A 23,281-nucleotide genomic window follows, 5' to 3' on the forward strand; every position below is an offset into this window, starting at 1 on the left:
AGGACTTGGGAGTTCTGGTGGACCGTAAACTTGAAAAAAGCCAGCAGTGTGTGGAAGGCCAGCAGAATTTTGGGCTGCATCAAAAAAGGAACAGCCAGCAGCACAAGGAAGTTGACTGTCTCCATCTACACTGCCCTTACAAGGCCCCAGCTGTAGAACTGTGTCCACGTCTGAGGACCCCAAGCAAGAATGATGCAGAACTGTTTGAGTGGGGTGAGAGGAGGTCCACAAGGATAATCAGAGGTCTTGAGCACCTCTCTGAGGAAGAAAGGTCGAGGAAGCTGGGAGTTGTTCCATTTGCAAAAGAGGGAGACCTCATTGCAGCTTTCTAGTAATTGAAGGGAGTTGTCATGGTTTTATGTAAGTATTCCATATTGTGTCATTCTGCAGTGAACTAATGGAAGTGGGACAGCTGCTAAGGGAGAACTACAGTTCCTAAAATGCTCTGTTCCTTCCCACTTCGTTTCCAGGAGGTAGATACAAAGTGACGGGCATGTAAGGATGTACCTTTTTGCTCTCCACCTCCAAATTTGCAGTGCAGATAGGAGACACTTGTTTTCCTGTTTGTTTATTACTCTTGATGCCTTTTATATTGTATGATCTCATGTTCCTTTGCCATTATTAGTATAATAGTGTTCTCTTTATCTCTGTCAAGCAGCACCTCCTCCTTTTCACTTCTCTCCTGGCTTTCTGGTGTCGGGGGAGGTATGGGTGGAAAGGGCTAGGGGCCTAGATTCCTGCTGCGTGACAAGGAAAAAGAATTCAACCTGTGACTGTTATTGGTAGCCAATGTGGGATGTGGTAGCAATGAAGATAATAGATTTGGCCAGTGTGCACTGTGATTTTGAACAAAAATCTTCACACAGTGCCAACTTCCTACTGTTAGCTGAACATGCTAGAACTTCAATATGAACTGGAGTCAAAGGCAGCCAGGTGACATGCCACAACTGACATTGCCAACGCATTCTTATCCATCCCTTTGGCAGCCAACTGCAGGCCACAGTTTACCTTCACTGGAAGGGACATTTTTTAAGAATTTTTTAAGAAAGGGAAAAAATTATAGAACCAAAGAGTCACCAAGCACTTCCCTCTAATTCTGTGGGAGAAGAGGCTGACCCCCACCTCCTTCACAACCTCCTTTCAGGTTGTTGTAGAGTGCTATAAAGTCTCCCCTGAGCCTCCTTCAGATTAAACAATCCCATTTTCCTAAGCCATTCTTCATAAGACCAGCTTTGTCGCCTGTCTCTGGACGTGCTCCAGGGCCTTTTGTGTATTTCATGTAGTGAGGGACCCAAAAACAGTGGTGGGGCCAGGAGAAGGGAGATAATTAAAGTGGAAATTTGGGAAATGTTTAGAATTCTTTATTGAACCTAATAGCATTTGAAATTCTTCAGTTAAAGTAATAAGTCTTAAGTTAATTGGGAACAATTTTACATTTTGTTCTTTAATCAACTTCTGAGTTATAGATGAGGAGGTGTAAAAGCCGTAGCATTCTACTCCTTAGGAACATTTGTTTCCGTATTTTTGTTACAATAGTGAACTAGATATTGGTAACCTGAGAGAACTGTACTCAAGCTGATGTCTGCCAGGTTTCAATTGTTTCTCAATGTAGATACTGTTAGCTACAAAAGAGAGGAAAAAATTAAGTTTCAAGGAGGAAGCTGTGATTGGCTGGAAACTCTATGAAAGCCCTTTGGCTGGACTTTTCCTTCCAGCACTCAATAACGTTTAAAGAAAAGGGCCTGCCAACAGTGCTACGAGCTGGAGAAGTGGTTTTGATCTCTGTACAGGGAAAATTCACATCTTGATAATAAAATGTAGTGCTGTTGGCAAAAGGAGGTAAGCAGCCCAGCCTTTTGCAAATTATACTTAATGATTAATGTATTGTGGAGATGAAGTGATGCAGTGAAAGAAACAGATTCTGTCAGCTTCTGCTGATCTTCAGTTGATTTCTTCTGGTTTTGAAAACAGCCAGGAAGTACTGCAGAAGTACTGCAAGAGATGACACCAGAGTTTTAAGAGCAGGAAAAAAAAAAAAAAAAAAAAAAAAAAAAAAAAGGCAAAGTGATTAGGTATGATTGTTACTGTTGAACAGAGAAAATCACAGCACTGAACTATACATGCAGTTTCTTATGTTGGAAAAAAAGGGAAGCATAAACCCTTGTACTCTGTTAGGACAAGTCTATAATTGTATGTCAAACTCTTTGAAATAGAAGTATTATCCTTTAGGTATCTGGTATGATTATAAGTATGAGAAGTTGGAATAGGCTTGGGATTGTTTCTAGTTCTTAATGCAACCCTGTTCACTTCTAGTTCTCACAGGAGCACAGAATATCTGCATATAATACCCAAAGTGTATGCCTACTTTTGTTCTGTTGAGGTTCCTGTGACATCCCTTATTTCCTGTTGTGTTTTGGTGCTGTCTAATACCCTGTCAGACAAAACGATTATTAGTTGTGCTATTTTTCCCATCCTTTCCTTAAATAAGATTCATAGACAGTGCATCATTGGATTTTGGTTGGATCTTGAGGTTCTGGAAGAAGAAGATAAGGGAGAATTCATTTGACTCTTTGTTTTCCTTTTTTACTTTTTTACAACTGTTAACTTTAGTGAAGTAGATAACACTGGGGGAAGAAAAAGAGATAAAACCAATACAGATAGTTCTGAGTTGGAATCTGTGACACAGAAAACGTGGAAGCTGAGATACAGGAGACTGGGCAATTGACTTCCAACTTCGGCTTCAATTATTCAAGCTTTTATTCTGTTCTACTGAAATCATACAGATAAGAGTTAAATAGATCAGTAGATTTTAACATCAGTTAATGTACCTTTGTGATTCTTTCTCTTAAGACATGTGTTTTGTTGCCACAAAATTGCATTCCATACTTCAGTGTCTGTGGCTAAATTAGAATATCTGTTGAATGAAAACTTAAGGAACTAATTTGAAATACAACAGTTTTGAAATACCCAAGGTATGAAGGAGAATCCATCATGCCTAATAAAATTCTGTGAACTGCATTTACAGTCAGTCTTCTCAAACCTATTTAAACAATATAAAACTCAGGGATAGGTCAAGGAAGGGAAAGTTCAAATAAAATAGCTGTAAACTTTTAGTGGCAATCCACAGTAGAAATGCAAGTTGTTAACTATAGTTATTTTGTAGTCTTAATTTACAACACTTCAAGCTTTCTGTTTTGAGTAGGGTATATACCATCTTAGAGGAAGAGGTTTTCATATGGGCTAAATCAGTTGTATGCTTTGTTTGTTCTCATCAAATTGTTCAGTTATTTGCAAATGAATTACAAAGCAATTATATGTTTCCAATGGAAAATATATTCTTAATTGGTTTGAGAAGAAGACCTAGTAACTGTCAGTTATAAAATACTGTCAATTACTCACTCATGGCAGTGAGATATGTCTGGAAAAATAGCTACTTTTATGTATGATGTTCTCCTATACATTTACAAAATAAACTCGTGCAAACTTGTCTGTAGAATTTAGATGCTACTTCATTCCCAAATGCAATCATAATCCTGAATGCAGTTTCATTGCGGAGTACAGATGTCTTCCTAAAAAATCTCACACCTGTCATACTAAGAACATACTTGTACTTAGTTGTGTGTGCCTGAATTATTTGCATGTTTTTATAGCTTCTAGGAAAACAGCACCAACATGGCAGTGTAATCACAAGCTAGATTCTAGCAGGGCTTACTGACAGAATCATTATCCAGTTTAAAAATGCAGGGGCAAAGATTACTCTTAATTATGGCTCTGTACCTCCAGCAAATATAATAGTTTGCAAAGGGATTTCATTTGGAGCCATTAGAATTGCTGTCACAGGAATTTGGTATCTTGCTAATTGTAGAATCCTTATAAGTGAGTACTCCAGGGAAATAACTTTTCATGATTATTAGGCTGTAGACTTTCTCAGTTATCAGGGACACTATTGTAAAGCAAGCTTTGTGAAGAAATCCTGCCCATGAGAAAAGTATTATCCTACCTCTGCTGGCTACCTAATGAATATTGACAGTTTAGACAGCAAGCTTTAGTTTAGAAATCAATTAATTATTATAAAATATGGATCTTTGGTAGTAACAGTTACCTCTTCTTTACAAACACAATGTAAAATCTTCTAGGTTAGTTGTGAAGATACAGTAAGTTTCAGCATCAACAGTCGTTTAAATCAGCTGTTCTATTGTCCACAAAAACCATTATTTATTATTATTCATCTCAAGACTTCTTATTCCATCATTGTCGCAGCTTAGCTCACCACAGTGTGAATGTCCTCCTTTCCACTTGGTTTTACCTAACTGTCAACATGAGAAATGAAAACAATGGCCCTGATTGTATGTGCACTGTGTTGTTTGCACCTCAAACAAGCTCAGTGCTAACAGCCTCCTATAATAGCTGTGGTAGTGCTTTTTTTCTGTGCACTGAATCTGTGCTCCTTTGCAATATTAACATATTTTTTTTTAAATTATTATTTGCTGTACAGGTGTGATAGTCTTTACATCATGATTTATGCATGTATAAGTAATTTTTTCTGCAATCAATCTAACTGTACATACTGTCTGTGGAAAACTACAATATCATCAAATAAATAATAAAATAACCTTCATTCCCCCCTCCCAGGGTTGTTTGCATTTTCAGTAACAATTAACAGTGCAAGTAAGGCATTATATGAATGCTGCAGGCACAAGTTGTTATTGCTGTAGCACATCTTTTGAAACAGGTTTTAACACACAGTTGAAGTATGCTTGCTGCTTTTCAGCTCAAAGATCAGAAAGTTACATTATCATTGGAAATTTTCAGTGTGCTTTTCCCCATAGCTTCTGAGTATTTATTCTTAATGCAGAGTCATGCATCTCTGAGATTAAATATCCTCATGGTATTTTTGCTTTCCTATAAAAGAGAATCTGGCCAATCTTTGATAATCTAAGTCAATAAACATAAAAATATAAAAGGGTCACAAATGTATAATAAAAAAGATAGTTGTGAATTATTAACCAATATGATTATAGACAGTCAGGTTTTACAGTCACAATGCTCATTTCGCTCTAGTTACTGAATTGTATGCCTACAGATACTACTGTAAAGCTTCTAAAGAATTAAAAGGCACTTCCTCAGCAGTCTTACATAGTATTTTTTGCCAGAAGCAAAATTGGCATCAGAGCAACACCTTTCTCAGCACCTTCCCCACCTCCTTTGACAAGCTACCCTCAGTTTCCAGCAGCAAGGAGTGTGTACTGCCCACCTGCAGAAGAACCTTAGTGCAAAATAAATAAATAAATAAATATTGTAACTAAACTTGTTAACATAGGCAATCCTGCTAGGAATAATCCTGACATATGTATCTGTGTGTGCCTTTGAGCAGCCTGTGACAACAGCCCTCAGCAGCTCCCCTCCTGCAGCCTTTAGTTTTAAAACTGAAACTAAAGATCTGGTGAAAGTGAACTTACTATTTAAGTGACCATACAAATAGATTACAACATAATTTCATCAAATAGAGGTCTAATTCCTCACTAGCATCAAGAAATCAGAAAAACTCATTACCTTTCCTAGAAAAATCGAGTAAACCATTGCAAAGAAGCAGAAGCAAGTGTCCGCGACAGTGATTCTCCAGAAATGCAACTAGCAATTAATTGTTAAGAAATATTTAGCATGAGGAAATTTTTATTGAATAAAATTAAGCCTCTACAAAAGTATTAAATTTCTTCTTAACTATTTTTTAGCATTTTGTCTTGTGGTTCTTTTTGCAGGAGTTGCTGCTTTGGATTCCAGCGTTTCTGGGAAGATTGGTTTGCGAGCGGTCGTATATTACTTGTGCACTACAGTCATTGCTGTAATACTAGGTAATTTGTGATGCTTATGTGTTAAAATCCTCAGCATTGCCTAGTTAGAAGTATGCAGTACTGTGACAACACTAATTTGCCAAGACAGCATGGTGAGGAGAGACAGGAATCATACAGACATTATTATACTCTTGTAGCCAGATGCAAGAAGTTAGTCCTGCTATTCATGGTGGGGCTGTGTTCATATCCAACAGGTAGTCACAGGCAGTTTTGCTTTAAATTTCAGGCAAGATTAAAAGCGGCCTAGTTAGGTAAACAGTGGCCAACAGTGGAAATAGGAGTGAACATCTTGCCCTTTTTAAGGTCTTCATTTATAGACTGGTTTTACTGAAACAAATAGAATTTGATGAATTTAGCTCATGAAGAATTTGCTATACAGGATTCGTTACTTTAGCAAGAGGCACCAGTGCCTCTGCTTGTAATGCGAGCTCTTCCCCTGGTTCTCCTTCTGCAGGGATTGTCTTAGTTGTGACCATCAAACCTGGAGTGCCTCAATCAGCAGATGAAATAGATAGAGTGGGCAGCACCCCAGAAGTCAGTACTGTTGATGCCATGCTGGATCTGATCAGGTGAGATTTTTTTTTTTGTTTCCATACCCATGTTTTGGGGTATGAAATAATGTAAAGTTGTTTACTATAAAAATAATGTAAAAGATATAAATAATTAATAATTAATAATAAACAGCAAATAAAAAGTCATAATGCATAATACAGTAACATCTTTTCCAATAGTGTTGCAATGAATAAGGAGAAAATAACTTCTTTGCTAGCAGGTCTGACATTTTAGAGCAACTTTCAAGTGGTTTGTTAAAAAATGTCACATCAACATTTTCTAATGGAACCTTATCATAAGTGTTTTCTCAGTATTGTCCTGGTAAAAAATAGATATGTAAAGTGGTTAGAATGAAGCATCCCCTTAGAAAAGATTTGGACAGATTTTCAGGTTTGATTGGAACTGAATAAATTCTAAGTTGTTTAATGAATTTGGTAAAATCAACAAAAACAGTAATAGTGGCTGTGTACTCACTGTTTCCTCACAAATGTTTCTAAGGGTTATTTTTTTCCCAGCTGCCACTTGGTCTTTATTCTATATCACTATTCCTACCCTTTTGAATTTTTATGTAATCTATCGTCTAAGATTAACTGCATTCTATCTAAAAGTGACCTTCTTAGCATTCTTAATTTCATGAAATGTTACTGACATTTGTAGATAACAACTCCAGATTCACAGTTCTTTGACATTTGTTATATGGACATATATACCCATATATATGTGTGTGTGTGTACGTGTTTTGAAAGAATCATATTTAATAGCAAATGTTTGTGGCCCTCTGGTGCATCTCTGTCCCAGCACAGATCAAGGTGTATCTCTTTGGCATGAATGGGCCTCAACCCCATAGCCACAAATGTGATGGTCCACATCTGTCCCAGCTTCTGTCCCATCCTGCAGTTCCTTGGAAGGTTCACTTAATTCCTTGTGGTCATTTGCAGCAGGAATAAACTGGGTTACTGTGTGATCAACTATTTAAGAAAACCTAATGCAGTCTGTTACCAGTAACTTCCACATTAATAAGTTAAAGCACATGAAAGGGCTGATGAAATTCATTGCATAAAAACATCTGTTTATAACAAGAAGCAGTGTGAACCATAATGAGACTACTTTGGGTTTTTACTACGCTTTATAGTAAACAAATGTAATATTGTAAACTAGGAGTTACAGTTGAGATCTAAAATTATGTTTAAAGGAAATTACAATTTTTTTTCTACATATTAATCAGATCCAAATCCAAACTGTCATGTAAACACTGGTGAAAATCTCAAGCTTGTATGAACTACTCTTGCTTTCAATTAAATTTTGCTTTAAAAACCTGAAAAATAAAGACAAGAGTTTGTACAAGATCTTAAAGAGACATAAAAAATTCTCCTGAACTATAGAAATTGGCTTTCTCTGTACGAGGTTGGTTATCCAATAAACACCTAATTAATGCTGTTTTCTGCAATTGTTTGAATGTGAAAATGGGTACCGGAAAAGAGGCATACAATTGGATTGCATTGCTTCTGATTTAATTTCCTAATTTTTCAGTGCATGAAAAATTGATGCTGGAATAACAAATGGAAGTCTTTCATCACCAAGATTAATTTATGATTTCAAAACTACAATAGGACACCAAATATGTGGTGCTTTCGTATTCTTTTTCTCCAACATACATTTTATAAGTCACCTGAAAGACTTCAAACTGTCCCCTGCATTCCTCATGCAATTGGTGGAGGTGACACAGAAGGTAAATAAATAAATAAAGAAAAAAATGTAGTAGCTAACAAGCAGAAAAATAAGATATGGAAAAATAAGCCCAAAGAATCCATAGTACAGAAACAGCCAACTGATCATTAGAAGTCCTGAATCTTTGATTTTCTAGAATTGAATCTGTCAGTACAAACTACACTTCTCTCTGGATAAAGAAGCACAATCTGATCTGTCAAGCAGCAGATTTTATCACTTTATTTAGAAAAATGTTTGTAGTCTAATGTTAAAATACCTCTACTTTTTAAAATAGGAATATGTTCCCAGAAAATCTTGTTCAGGCCTGTTTTCAACAGGTAAGTTTAAATACCCTTTTTTTGTTTCTGTAATTGTCATTGCTGACTACAGATTTTTCTCTTATGTCTCTCAAAATTATGTAATTTGAGAATAACTTAATCTCCCATAAAAATACTTCTTTTAAGGAATTTTGGTTTTGTTTCCATTATGATAAATATTCTGTTGTCAGCTCTGGATCAGCCATTGCAAAAATGTTGTTTTTAGGGCTTGAATGCAGAAATCAACCATTGTGTTAATACATCTCTCCATTCTGGGACAGGCAGAATTACAAGAATCTTATCACAAGAATTTACTTCCTAGTTCTTAAAAATTCACTGTTTCTGATGAAATCTGTGTAACCAAGCCCTCACACCACTGTATCTCACATCTAATGTCCATTTCTAGAACTTATGATTCATCTTGAGGGAAAGGAAGCATCTCTTTTGGAAGCAGTGAGGTTTGGAAGATGGAAAAGGAAACCATTGTCTGTATAGTTTTACTTCAGATTCAGTCATCTTTATCCATAAATATATCCAACTGTATTTTGTGGTGTTCTCTGTTTTTCCTTTTTGTATTCTCCAGTGGCTACCGACCAGTTACTCTGAAGTTTGTATGTGGGGTAGTTTACCTTTCCCATCAGAAAATGATATTAACTGTCCTGTGCATGACACTGAGGGTCTTCCAGTTTACTAAACTTCTCCAAGCAGATTATTTCATATCTTAACTACTTTAAGAGCAAATCTGGTGCCTTGTTGAGCTATAAAACCCTGTACTAAACCTTTTGGAAAGAACAAAAGTAGTCCATCTTTTCACAGGCCACATAATAGCAATATTGGAGTAACCATCCTGATAGTGGGATGCTGTAAGCATTCTTTATAGACAGTGAGACTGTCATATCTGCTCCATGATAAAAGCAGTGTGGGTTGAATCGGGTGTATCAGCACAACAGACTATTTCTGCAGTGGCTGTCAGTGATTCTTTTCACACTTGTGTTCTCAGTAAAAAATCCCTTTGTCTTTGTCTGGAGCTATGTCTCATCCCCTGCAAGACTGCACCAGACCCACTGGATGCCTAGAAATCTGGAAAGCAGAATTTATAGCAGAGTACTGTGAATCTCTTGTTTGATATACAAAATCAGAAGAAAAAAAAAAAAAGAACTTGGTGTCTCATGTTAATTGGGAAATAATGTATGTGCATGTTGGGTTGCTTCATTTCCCCCTTATTTTTAGTGGGCAGCTATGTCTTTGACCGTTCCTGAGTTTCTAAATCAGATCTTTCGTTTTTGGAACAACTCTTACAGTATAAAACCAAACGTGAAAAAGTGGAAGCTACAACCAGTGTGGATAAAAATAGCTCCACATCTACAGAAGAACCTGTTACAACTGCTACGACAGCAGAAGTTTTGGAGGTGCGACCTTTATTGTTATATTTCATTGTAATATCGGAAGTGAGAGGGAAGAATGTAGATTAAATTTGATTTAGTTGTTATCATAGAACCGTGGAATGGCTTAAGTTGGAACAGGCATTAAAGTCTATTCAGTTCCAGCCCTCCCGTCATAAACACGGTTGCCACTCACTGGATCAGTCTGCCCAGGATTTGTCCAACCTGGCCTTGCACATTTCCAGGAATGGGGCATCCACAGCTTCTCTGGGCAGCCTGTGCCAGTGCCTCACTATTCTGTGAGTAAAGAATATCCTCCTAATATCTCATCCTAATCTCCCTTCTTTTAGGTTTAAAATGTTCCTTTCCATACTATCATTATCAGACCATAAAAAAAGACAAACTGTCTTTTTTATGAACTTAAAGTACTGACACCACAGCTAGTGATTGTGATAAGTAAGGATGTGGTATATAGATATATTTTAGGAAGGACAGAAAATGAAGTAAGTAAATTCTAGTGGTGATTATGAGGGTCTTCAAGTAAGTTTAAGAAAACCTGAGGGCTCCACTGGTAAATAAGCAATATTAAGTTGGTATATTATATAAGAAAATAGTGGATTTATATACTCCATTAAATGTATATGCAAATTAGTTGTCAGTTCGCTGAGAAATTAAGGAGAATGCTTATTATTGGAAGTCTGCATATATATCAGTGGAAGGTGCTTAAGCAGCCATGAAGTAACTGAGTGTCCCAGATAGAAATTAACTGAAAATCATTATATATATATATATATATATATATATATATATATATATATATATATATATATACATTTTAATGGAAAGCAAAACAATAGAAAACTTTTGTTATGTAATACCTTGCTGTTCTGAGAAGCAAAAGTAAAGATGTCTAGCAAGTCCCTGATTTGAGGTCTGAAATGCTTATGGGTTTTGGAAGTTTGTAGATCCTTTAATTACATTAGAGGATAGTAAGAAAGAAATTCAATATACTGTAAACACAGAACTGTGAACAATAGCAGGTCAATATTCTTTTTACTGTACTTGTTCGAAATTTAATTTGGTATGTATTAAGATCATGAGAATATGGGCTATATGAAAGGACATGATTTAAATCTTGAATGTAGTAAAGAATTCCGTCTTTCATGTATGAATATTACACAAGCACAGAAGAGTGTGCAAATACCTACCTAGTTAGTATGTGTTTTCATGTAATGTGCTTCTGATTCTTCTATAAATTATGCAATTTCACTGATTTCAGCTGAAAAATAGATTTTTAACTTCAGGAAGAAATGGACAGCATCATCCTAGTTCTTACACAATTGACTGTTTTCATAAATCTGGGCAAAAGACCCTGACTTTCTTAGAAATGACCACAAGGATTCTACATCAATTGGATTTTGTTCCCCATAGCAGGAAGTAAATCTTGAATATATTGAAGGCATGACTGAGGATACCAGGACCTTACCATTTTTTGTGTCAGAAGTCTATATAAAGTTGCTTTACTCACACCTAAGGTTTGGTTGGATTGCTACACAGCTCTAAAATACTCAACTTTTAAAGGCTTACAGAGTATAGTAATTGGGGTAAAGCTCTATGTCTTTTCAAAGAAGGTCTGTGTTTTCATTTAAGAACTCTTTAAATAAATTCAGTGTTTTCAGGTTGTAACCTTTCTCCCTTCAATCTGATATGTAGAACAAAACTCAAGAATATAAAATCGTGGGCGTGTATTCTGATGGCATCAATGTTCTTGGCTTGATCGTCTTTTGTCTTGTTTTTGGAGTGGTTATTGGGAAAATGGGAGACAAAGGACAAGTTCTAGTGGATTTTTTCAATGCACTGAATGAAGCTACAATGAGGATAGTTCAGATAATTATGTGGTAAGTCCAAGCTCATACTGGCATTTTACAACTTCTTTAAGTGAATTTTGTTATTAAGTGAAAATACAGGAGCAGACTTATACTTCATGTTTGCTTTTGTGTATGTGCTTTTCAGCTTTAAAGGAAGGCTGGTAGTAAGCAGTTTCTTTTGACATACTTTGATCCTTTCCAGGAAACTAGAGGCAAGGCTTCCACTTACTAAACACTAGAAGAACAGTCCCACTGGTACACAAGTTTTTCAGACATTCTCACTGGAAGCTCACATCAAGACTGTGCAACTGTGCTAATGATTGGAGGACTGTAGAAGCATCAACACCTACATGGCCTCCTCAGTCTTGTAGAATCATAGAATCACAAGGTTGGAAAGTACTGAGATGATCATCTAGTCCAGCCTTCCTCCCTTTACCATTGCTACCACAAGCCACTAAACTGTATCTAGTAGCTCCTCATCCAGACGCCTCTTGAACATTGCCAGGGACAGTGACTTCTCCACCTCCCCACCTCCCTGGGCAGCCATTCCAGTGCCTGACCACTCTCTGAGAGAAAAAGTTTTCCCTTATGTCTAATCGAAACATCCTCTAGTACAACTTGTGGCCGTTTCCTTAGGACCTGATTGTTGCCTGGGAGAAGAGGCCAAGCCTGTCTTCATCACAACCTCCTTTCAGGAAGTTTTAGAGTTGCAATGAGGCCTCCTCTCAGCCTCTTTTTCTCCAAACTAAACCATCCTGGCTCCCTCAGCCACTCCTCATAGGATTTGTGAACACTATTGTCTCAAACATTTGGAGTTAAGTTCATTTAGTAATATAAATTAATGTACAAGCCATGCAACTGAGCAAAATCCGCAGTGAAATGCAAGATACAATTAGGCATCATTTACCTTGTGCTAATAGGCTTTGTGAGATAACGTTCTCAAAATTTCTTACATGATGTTATCAGACAGGAATAAAAAAGTGCAGCAACTCATCTGATATTATTTGATTGGACTTCATAGCTATTAACAAAGTTTGTGTCTCTATAATAGCTGTTGAGAGATCACAATTACAGGATAAGCATCATAAACACACTCAGTCCTTTCCAGAATTTGATCCTACATGCAAGCACATTTTGCCATTTTACTGTGGTTCTCTGCTCGTATTTGCCTGTTTCGCTCTGAAAGTAACTTAGCAAATCTCTTCCTTTCATGGATTTTTTCTCAATTTCAGCGTACTGAAGTTTCTGCAAAACAGTAAGCATTTTGAAAGCTTAGCCAGACACTTCCGTCTACTTTTAGAGAGAGGCAGTTTTATTTCTGCACCTTGCTCTGAACTATGCAGCTGATCCAGTTCCCAACGGAGTTAAAGCCCTGTGGAGTAGGCTGCCTGACTCTGCAGCTAACAATGCTTGAGAGTTAGCACAGGCTACAGATTGAGGCTTCTCCCCATAAACTGACTATCCTTTGTCTTTCATGTGCCCAAGTTAGTAGCTATAGGCTTTGTGTGAATCTAGATGTATGGAAGCTGCTGCTGTGAATAAGGTAATCTTGGACACTGATAGTGTGAGGAACTAGTTCTGCTTTCACCCTGTTCAGAGCTCAGCAGAAACTAGGAGTCTGTTGTTTTGCACTGGGGGAAAGTACTACTTATTCATGAGGTAAAGCACAGACATTTTTCTAAATTAGCAACTAAAAATTTTAAAAGTATAATTTTCATAAATTCACAAATTTATGGATTAATTTATACTACACTTAATCAAAGCTGAAAATTGGCATCTTGTCTTTTTCACAACCTGCTCTGTGATGCTAAAAGGAACAAAGCAGAACTGGTGCTGGTGTAAGCCCAGATTTGGCCTTGAATCTGTCTGCTGCAGGCCACAGCCCATGCAGCTGTTCATTACTGCTAGTGCACTCACTGTGGAATGAAGCCCCTCCATCAAGAAACACCCTGATTACTGTGCTATCCCATCATATTAATCACTTCTTTATGCAGGTGATTCACACATAGCCTCCAGTCCTTTAGGATAACTCCTGGAAGAACAGGAGACCTTTCACATCTCTGTGATTTCAGAGAGCAGACTTTGCTCTCAGCCCTCATAACATCCACTTTAGAGTAAGGTTATAGCGACACATTTTCTACAATAGGACAAAACTCACTTCTTTTCCCAGCTTCTGTGTATTCTGGGACACCAGGCCATGCACTATTTGTTAGACTATATGCAGAGTTAAATTTATTCTGATTTCTCAGTATTTTTTCTTCACCTCTGTAATCTTTATTCAAGTGAGTAAAATCAGATGTATAATATACATTCTTCAATCTGTTATAAAAAGTAATACTGCACAAGATATTATTATTTGATGAGCATGAGGTGTTTATGAGAATGGATTTTTAATTGTTCTATTTTTGCTCTCTAGGTATATGCCAATTGGTATTGTGTTTTTAATTGCTGGGAAGATAATAGAAGTTGAGGACTGGGAAATCTTCCGTAAACTGGGTCTTTATATGGCTACAGTATTAAGTGGGTATGTCATATTCTAAAAATGATATTAAATGTATTAGTATTAGGAATTCAGTTGATTGCAGTTTAATTATCCACAATAACCAGTGCCTTCTAGGTCAAATACAAAAATTCCTGACAGTGAAAATCATGTTTTGTTTTAAAAAACAAGTTTTTTGTTTTTTGTTTTGTTTTTTGTTGTTTTGTTGGGTTTTTTTAAGCTTTTTTTTTATTTGTTATTTTATCTTCTCACCTTGGTGCTGGAAATGCAATGATGTCATTGCATTTTTGAAAGTAGAAATGTTTATTTTAGAAACTAGAAGTTGGGAAAGAGTAAGGGTGCGAATTATGACTGAAAGGAGCTTTCTAGGCCACTGAACATACAGCAGTATCAGGATGAAGTTGGAAATCATTATTGGACATCAAAGCCCACAGTGTGTCAGTTCTGCTGCCCTATACAAATGCATAGTGAATGCACTGCTCAATAAACTACGCTAAGCTCTAATGATGTTGAGCCCTTCTCACCTTGACACAGAGCAGGTTGCTGATACTGGTAGATCATGCTATTAGTTTACCTTTCAACACAAAAGTAGCTGCTGAGCTGCAAAACCATAATCTGTTAACTGCATAGCATAACCAAACATCAAAATGTCTTTTGTTATTCTTTCTGTAGACCACTGAGTGTGGAGAGCGGTGTGAGTCAGAGGTACTGGCAGAAAATCTTTTGCAGATTTGGAACTTGAGAAGGGGCAGCTTAACTGCTTAAAGTGATATAGATTGTAATACTAGATCATTATACGTCTCTGAAGAATATTAATACTACTACCAAAACAAACAAACAAACAAACAAAAAAAAAACTTTGGAAAGATAAATAATTATTACGGTCCCCCCAAATTAAATGCATTTCAGTTGCTATTTTTAGTTCAGTGAAGCATATCTTCTTGGCTGTCTTGGTTCATTGCTCTAGCATTCACTCCTGTAATTCCTTCATTATACTAACAACTTTATCATGTTTGACTAGAAGATAGCTTCTGTCTCCCTTCTTTGTACATATGCATGCTATTTTCTTCAAAAGTCATTCACAGGCTTTTTGACAACCAAAGAAAGAGAAGAGGAATTTATTAATATTCAATGCCAACTTTTCCATAAAGAAATAAAGAAGGATCTTTTTTCTGCATAATGTTTTGCTAGATAATAATATTTAATTCAAAGTTGTTGTGTTTACATTTAAGCATAAGCCAGCATCTTGAAAAATCAATTGAGATGTATCAATTAAGATGCTTTAAAAATACCACTGAATCTTCACTTTTCCAAAATGGTACAGGGATGAGTGCAATTTATGTTTGTGTAACACATAATGCTTGTTTATTTAAGTTTCTGTTTAATGTTTGCTTGAGTTGAACAATGGGTGAGTGCTTGGAGCTGTACCTGGCTGTTTATTGGGAAAGAGCCACTGCCATGATGTTGCACGGCAGAGGGCAGCTGCAAGACAGCTGGCAGGCCCCAGGTTGGACATGCCTACCCTAATGCCTCTGCTCCACTAATTGGCCACTAAATATCTTCAGCCTGTCACTTTTTATCATAGCAGCATCATAAGCAAGATGAACACATAGGAGCAGTCACATAGGACAAAAATCAAAGTAAGAGGCATAATACGTGTGCTAAGGTCTCACAGTCTAAGGGATTAAGAAAAAAGGAATCTACAGCAAGCAGTCATCTCATCTGTATGTTTGTCTCATCTGCAAGCAGCAAGGGAGATACAATTCTTCAGGGCTGCAAAGTATGCCAATCTGAGAAACAAAAACTTCTGCTTCTAGCTGTCAGTTGCATTTCATACATGCAAATAAATATTACTTCTTTTTTTTTATTATTATTATTTTTATTTTTTATTATTTACATGATAATCTGTAGTATTGAAACTAATGTGCACAAGTATTGTTTTCAGTAATGCCATGTTCATGCTGGCAGTGGTAAAGTGAGAGTCTAAAATTTAAAAATACATTTGTTTGGAAATCATGCTTCTGGAAATAAATATGACTTGAAAAGTTTACTCTCATCAACATCTTTGTTAAGACACCCAACAGCTTTCATGCCTATGTACTTTTCCTATGTTCTGAAGAATTCAGTTTCTGGTTAGGCACCCCTGTATGAGTCAATAGGTTTCATATTACAACTGTTTTACAAAATTTTATTGATACGTGTTGTGTGCTCTCATTTACGTTTCACCAAATGAACCTTTTTGTGAATACAGAATGAAGAGCTAGATTTCAAGCTGGTATGATTTTTGTTGTTATTGTTTGTTTGTTTTTGTGGTTGTGAATTTCTGTACTGTGGCTACAGCTCTGTTAATTGCCTGATGTTGGCAGAACAGATAGTACCATGATATATTGCTGTCTTTGTCAAATACTATAAACTCATAATTACATAATTGCCATTATTACAACATAGTATTGTTCACAGGATCATCTTGTGAGGACAGAATAAAAAACCCAGGGTCATACATGCCACAATTCTGGGCCTTGTATTTTCATGCTGTTATAACCTATCATCAAAAATAGTTGATGTTACCATAATTTTTTACCTTGGAACACAGAAGATATTACACAGATGTTTTTCATATATTTCATTTCAAATATACTCATAGCAGGGTGTTTACCTCTAATGTTAATACTCACAAATTAAGACACACCCAATATCCAAGCAAATATACCTAAGCAATGTATAAAGCCAAGAGGGCAGTTTGATCTTTTGCATGTCAACAGAATTAATTCATTATGAAAAGTAATTGTTTCAAAAGACCAGGTATTTCAACACCTGGCAACATGAAAGATGGTAGAATCATATATATTTCATTTGTAGTGTATGAAATATCAGAGAATAACAGAGTGGTTGAGATTGGAAGGAAACTTTTGAGATCATCTAGTCAAACCTCCCTTCTCAAGTGGGGTCCCCTAGAGCGTGCTACCCAGGATTGTGTCCAGACAGCTTTTGAATGATATCTCCAGGGAAGCAGTCTACATGACTTCTCTGGGTATCCTCTTCCAGTGCTTGGTTACCTGCAAAGTAGCTTTTCCCCATGTTCAGATGAATTTTCTGTGTTTCAGTTTGTTCGCATTGCCTCTGAAGACTAGACCCATTCTCTTTATACCTCTCCTTGAGATACACACACATTGATCAGATATGTTCTGAGCCTTCCCTTCTCCAAGCTGTTGTGGCCCAAATGCCTCTGTCTTTCCTCATATGCTCCAGTCCCTTAATGATTTTCATAGCTCTTTATTGGACTCACTCCAGAAGGTGTATGTCTCTCTTTTACTAGGGAGTTCAGAACTGGATGCAGTACTCCAGGTAAGACTTCACCGGAGCTGATGGAGGAGATAGTTTACCTCACTTGATCTGCTGGCAGTACTTTTCCTAATGTAGCCTAGTATACTATTGGCCCTCCTGAGAACTAGGGCACATTAATAGCTCATGATCAGCTTGACATCAAACAGAATTCACAGGTCCTTCTCTGCAGGGCTACTTTCCAGTAGGCCAGTCCCCAGCCTGTAATTGTGCGTGGGATTATTCCTCCCCAGATGTAGAACCCTGCAGTTGCCTGTATAGAATTTCAAGAGACTCCTCTCTGCCCATCTCTCCAACCTGTTGAGATCCTTGTGAATGGCAGCACAGTCTTCAGGGCTATCATCCCTCTTCCCAGTTTACCATCATCAGCAGACTTGTTGAGGATGCACTCTATCATCCAAGTTTCTAGTGAATAAAATAAACAATACTGGACCCAGTTCTCCAGGCTGAACAGTCCCAGCTTTGTCAACCTGGCTGAAGAAAGATGCTTCTGCACTCTGATAATCTTTGTGGCCCTCCACTGGACCAAATCCTACAACTCCATGTTTTTCCTGTACTGGGAGACCCAGACATGGATGCAGTACCTCAGATGAGGCCTCATGAGAACAGTCTTCCAGACTGCAAGTACACACTGCTGGCTTATGTCTAGCTTTTCATACACAAGGACCCCTGAGTCCATCTCCATAGGGCTGTTCTCAGTAAGTTCTTCTAGTCTACACACATATCTGGGAATGCCCCAACCCAAGTGCAATACTTTGTTGAACCTTATTATGTTCTCATGGACCCACTTCTCTAGATTCTTCAGGTCACCTTGAATGGCATCCCTTCTTTTTATTGTATCAGCTGTACAACTCAGTGTCATCTGCAAACTTTCTTGAGTGGTCTCAATTCCACTATCTATGTCACTGATAAAGATGGAAAAGAGAACTGGTCCCAAAACAGACTCCCAGGCAGTGCCACTTATGACTAGCTTCAACCTGAACACAATTTTCTGGATGTGACAATCCAACCAATTATTTATCCATCAAATAGCCCACACTTCAAATCCATCTCTCTCCAATTTAGAGATAAGGTTGTGGTGCAAAACCATGTCAAAAGCCTTGCAGAAGTCTGGGTAGACAACATCAGTTTTTCCTCTTCTGTCCACAGATGCCATCACTCCATCTTATCATAAAATCATAGAATCATTAGGACTAGAAAAGACCACTGAGATCATCTAGTCAACTGCCAACCCATCACTACCAGGTTCATTAATGGACATGTCATACAAGTCTGCCAGATTTGTCAGTCATGATCTGCCATCTGTGATGCCTTACTGGCTGTCTTGAATCACCTCATTGTCTCACATGTGCCTTAACATGGGTTCCAGGAATATCTGCTACATGATCTTCCCAGGCAGAGACATGAGACTTACTGGCCTATAGATCACCAGGTCTTCCATTCCTCCTTTTTTCAAAAATGGGAGTGATGTTGCCCTTTTTCCAGTCACCGGGGACTTCCTCTGACAGTCATAATTTTTCAAATATGATGGAGAGTGACTTGGCAAGAACACCAACCAGCTCCTTCAGGACCCTGGGGTGCATGTTAAAGGGATTTACAAATGTAGATAATGGCAGGACACAGGGAAGGAGGAGAGATTTAGGTTGGATATCAGGGGGAAGTTCTTAGCAAGAGAGTGGTGAGATGCTGGAACCTACTACCCAGAGAGGTTGTGGGTACTCCTTCACTGGAGGTATTTAAGGCCAGGTTGGATGGTGCCCTGGGCAGTCTGGTCTAGTATTAGATATGGAGGCTGGCAGGGAGACTGGAGCTTGAAGGTCCTTGAAGTCCCTTACAACCGAAGCCATTCTGTGATTCTATGATTCTATGTTGTCTAGCCCCATACATTGTACATGTTCTGTCTCATGAGGCAGTCTTGGATTTACTCTGGTCATACAGAAGGAGGTGGTCTGTTCTCCTGACCCCCTCCCAAAGGTGATTTCAACTAGCTCTACTTAGCACTCATGAGTACATCTTATCAAGGCCCATGTATTTGTGGATGTGAAATTTGCCTAAATAATCTCTAGCCCAATACTCCTTAGTCTAGGGGAGGTCTTCGTTTTCCAGACTTTCTCCCTTCTTGCTCATGGCATCCCCCACCAGATTCAATTCCAAATGGGCCTTTGTGTTCTTTGTTATATTTCTGCATATGCTGAGAACATCAGTATATGCATTCCAAGTGTCTTGGCCCTACTTCCACCTCCTGTACACCTTATGCTTATGTCTGAGCTTTGTGAGGAGTTCCTTGTTCATCCATGCAGGTCTCCTGTCCCCTTTTCTTGATTTCATACTGACGTGGATGCATCATTCTTGAGACTGGAGAAAGCAATCCTTGAATACTAACGAACTCTCTTGGACTCCTTTTTCTTCTAGAGCCCATTCCCATTACATTCTTCCAGTATGGTCTCTGGACAGGTCAAAGTTAACTCTTCTGAAGTCCCAGCTTGTGATCTTATTTATTGCCCCGCCTCTTCCTCACAGGATACTGAATTCCACAATGTTGTGGTTACTGTAGCCAAGGGTTCCCCCAGCCTTCACATTTCCAATCAGTGCTTCCTTGTTTGCTAGTACAAGGTTCAGCAGCACACCTTACCTCATTGGCACATCTTTCCTCATTGGCGCCTCCACCACCTATATGTCAGTTTCATATATAAAGCCAGTGTAATAAGAACACAAATGTTTTAGCATATTTAAAATCACTTTATGCATATCAGTTTAAATATTATTTGTTACTTTACTTTTTGCAACTTCAGCAGTTTAGAAGTAATTCAAACATATTGATGAATCCTTGTTCTACTTTGGATTACTATAATAATCTCTTCCACCCTACAAAAGAATGAAAGAACCAACCTTTTTTATTTTTTTTGGACAGTCCTACTCTCTAAATTGTAAAATTTTAAATCATAAATCTAAAGAACTCAATCTGTTTAACTAGACCATCTTCTTTTGCAGACTTGCAATTCATTCCACTATAATTTTGCCACTGATCTACTTAATAATAGTGAGGAAAAATCCTTTTCGATTTGCCATGGGAATGGCTCAGGCACTTCTGACAGCCCTCATGATTTCTTCCAGGTAAACAAAAAGAAGATTTGTCTTCTGTAATGTTCTTAGTAGTAATTGCATTATTTGTGCTCTGATTTTATTGCCGCTTTGTTCAATAACCTGATTCTCCTGGACAATTGTAAATTCCATGGAAGTCAAAATGCTGTGTTTATCACTATTTCTGCAGTACACAAAATGACAGTACAAATTGCAGTGAAGCTATGCTGGCCTTTTACATAACTAGAATCTTCCATTGGCAACATATTTTCAGGAAATAGTGTTTTGTTGGTTTTTTTTGTTGTTTTTTTTTTGACATTCATTACTCACAAATCTAGAGTTTAGTCTATTTCAAGGTTACATACATAATGAAGATTTTAATGTTTAATATTGAGGATAACAAAGACTTTGTTATTTCCTACTACAATTAGAAGAAAGAACAAATGTTACATTGCTTTAAAATTCAGCTCTTAAGTTTCATAATGCAACCTTGCTATATGATGTAGATCTCCATTTGTTTCTTAGAGCAAATCAGACTCTCAGAAAAAGGAAAGATAAAGGATATGCTACACCCCTACTTGCATTTACTTTTTGTGTTTATTTACATGCCAGTTCAGCAACTTTGCCTGTCACCTTCCGCTGTGCAGAAGAAAAAAACTTCATTGATAAAAGAATTACCAGATTTGTACTTCCAGTTGGAGCTACCATCAACATGGATGGCACAGCTCTCTACGAGGCAGTAGCTGCTGTATTTATTGCACAACTGAATGACTTGGAACTAGATGTTGGCCAGATAGTTACCATTAGGTAAGATGAAACTAATTGTTTATGTTTTGTTGATGTTGTGTTGTTGTGTTTTTGGTTTTTTTTGGTAATGAATGCTACATTTACTGTCAGTACCTCATGGAGAAAGTTCAAACTGTCATCTGTCTATAACTATCAAACCATAGTAAAACCCAGAAACATTCTTATTTCTTATTCCATGACCTTGCCTATGTGACCTGATGAGGAGGTGGGATGGGCCAGGGTGTGCAGTACTGTTCTTGATACTGCCATTCTTCATCTCCCTGCCACTGCTGCTTGCCTTGCTCTGTCTGTGCCACAGCACTACAACAGCTGGCTGATGTGCCGACGGAGCCCACAGCATCACCCCAGGACACTGGAGCAGCCTCACTGCCTGGGGCTGCTCAGTTTCTCTCAAAGAAAACACTTGGAAACCTAACTTCCTGGGATCTATCTGATTTGTGTGTTAGACATAGATTTACCTATGTATTAACATTTGTTACTGTAACAACTGTTTGCCTGCCCAAGGAACTATGGATTCTCCTCCAAGTGATCCTCTGAGATGGCACTGATTCAAACATGCTTGATGGTCTTGTCCCCAGACTGGATAGATAAAACTCCACAGGAAAACTAGAACATAAGGACTCCTGTCTGGTAGTGAAATATGTCTATTTGTGTCAGAAAATAGAGTATCTGTAAGCAACACTTACTCTGAATGCCTTTTCCTGGCTTTATTTGGGATTTAGTGTCACAGCTACAGCAGCCAGCATTGGAGCTGCTGGTGTCCCCCAAGCTGGACTTGTTACCATGGTGATTGTTCTGAGCGCTGTTGGCCTGCCAGCTGAAGACGTTACTCTGATCATTGCGGTTGACTGGCTTCTGTAAGTTTAAAGCACTTGATATTAAATTCTTTTTAAGTATTTATACAGGCATGTGTGTCTGCATGAGAAGTGAGTGGAGCATGTGAACTAAGAAAAGGTGGTCTTTGATTCTAAATGCATACATACAGCAGATGATATGTCCATTCTGTCAGCATAAATTTGCCAGGGGTGTTCTCTACTGAGTCCTCTGTCCAGCTGGAGCACACTTACAAACTTGGAAAGCATTTCTTATACCACTTTACCTCAGAGCATATAAAAACCTTTCAGTTGCATTAAGCCCCTTCTGGAGGAAGGCATTTAACCTAAAGACTACTCTATTCAACTTAGACATTTTTATGGTACTTCTGCAAAAGGAATTCAGTGTCCAGCTGTATCCCATGATTTACTGGGAAAGAATAACAAGATTTCTTATTTTAAGACTACAGTTTATAATAAAGCTTTTTCTTCTCTCCCAAAGTGTCTGAGTTATAATGCTCAGAATGAGATCTCGTCCATTTGCATTAACTCAACATTAACTCATCAATACCAATGCAGAGATACAAATCATCTTGTGTCTTTGCACTTCCTTTTCTTTTACTTACATTTACCTTCAGTGTAAAACCATCTCTTTTCCTTATCCACCTTTTCCAATAATTTTTTGAAGATTTGTTGGCCTGCAGCCTATTTTCACAGAAATACTTATTTGATTTGATAATACAACTCAGTTTCACAAGCTATGGGGAGAAACCTTGATCTCCAGAAGAGAAGAGCTTTTGAAAGAATTCAAGAATCAACTTAATTTCAGTATAACATTATTTCTCAAAAAAAAATCCACAAAAGACAAACAGCTCCGATTACAGTGCACTGTCCCCATGAGCTGTCTGCAACAGTGTCTAGTAGGTTTGTTTTCTATGCTGCACAGTCATTTAGTTTTCTCTAGCTCTTTTTCCTAGTGGTCATGTAGTTTGGCTAAGGATAGGGAAGGTCAGTACAAGCCACTGGCTTAGAAAGGTGTGTGAGAACAGAAAAAATGTGTG

The 23,281-nt window shown here is 37.7% G+C and overlaps 1 protein-coding gene across 2 annotated transcripts in view; it reads left to right on the forward strand.

Moving 5' to 3' along the window:
• SLC1A1 (solute carrier family 1 member 1) overlaps nt 1-23,281 on the forward strand; it is a 51,012-nt gene that overhangs the window by 24,105 nt on the left and 3,626 nt on the right. For both annotated transcript variants that reach the window (XM_072358983.1, XM_072358982.1), the window contains exons 3-11: nt 5,760-5,852; nt 6,307-6,421; nt 8,407-8,449; nt 9,730-9,837; nt 11,524-11,708; nt 14,095-14,202; nt 20,512-20,634; nt 21,214-21,408; nt 22,131-22,265. In XM_072358983.1, coding sequence (XP_072215084.1) covers nt 5,760-5,852; nt 6,307-6,421; nt 8,407-8,449; nt 9,730-9,837; nt 11,524-11,708; nt 14,095-14,202; nt 20,512-20,634; nt 21,214-21,408; nt 22,131-22,265 — 1,105 coding nt within the window. The remainder of the gene's footprint in view (nt 1-5,759; nt 5,853-6,306; nt 6,422-8,406; nt 8,450-9,729; nt 9,838-11,523; nt 11,709-14,094; nt 14,203-20,511; nt 20,635-21,213; nt 21,409-22,130; nt 22,266-23,281) is intronic.

This window comes from Excalfactoria chinensis, chromosome Z (assembly GCF_039878825.1).
Source record: "Excalfactoria chinensis isolate bCotChi1 chromosome Z, bCotChi1.hap2, whole genome shotgun sequence".
Lineage (NCBI taxonomy): Eukaryota > Metazoa > Chordata > Aves > Galliformes > Phasianidae > Excalfactoria > Excalfactoria chinensis.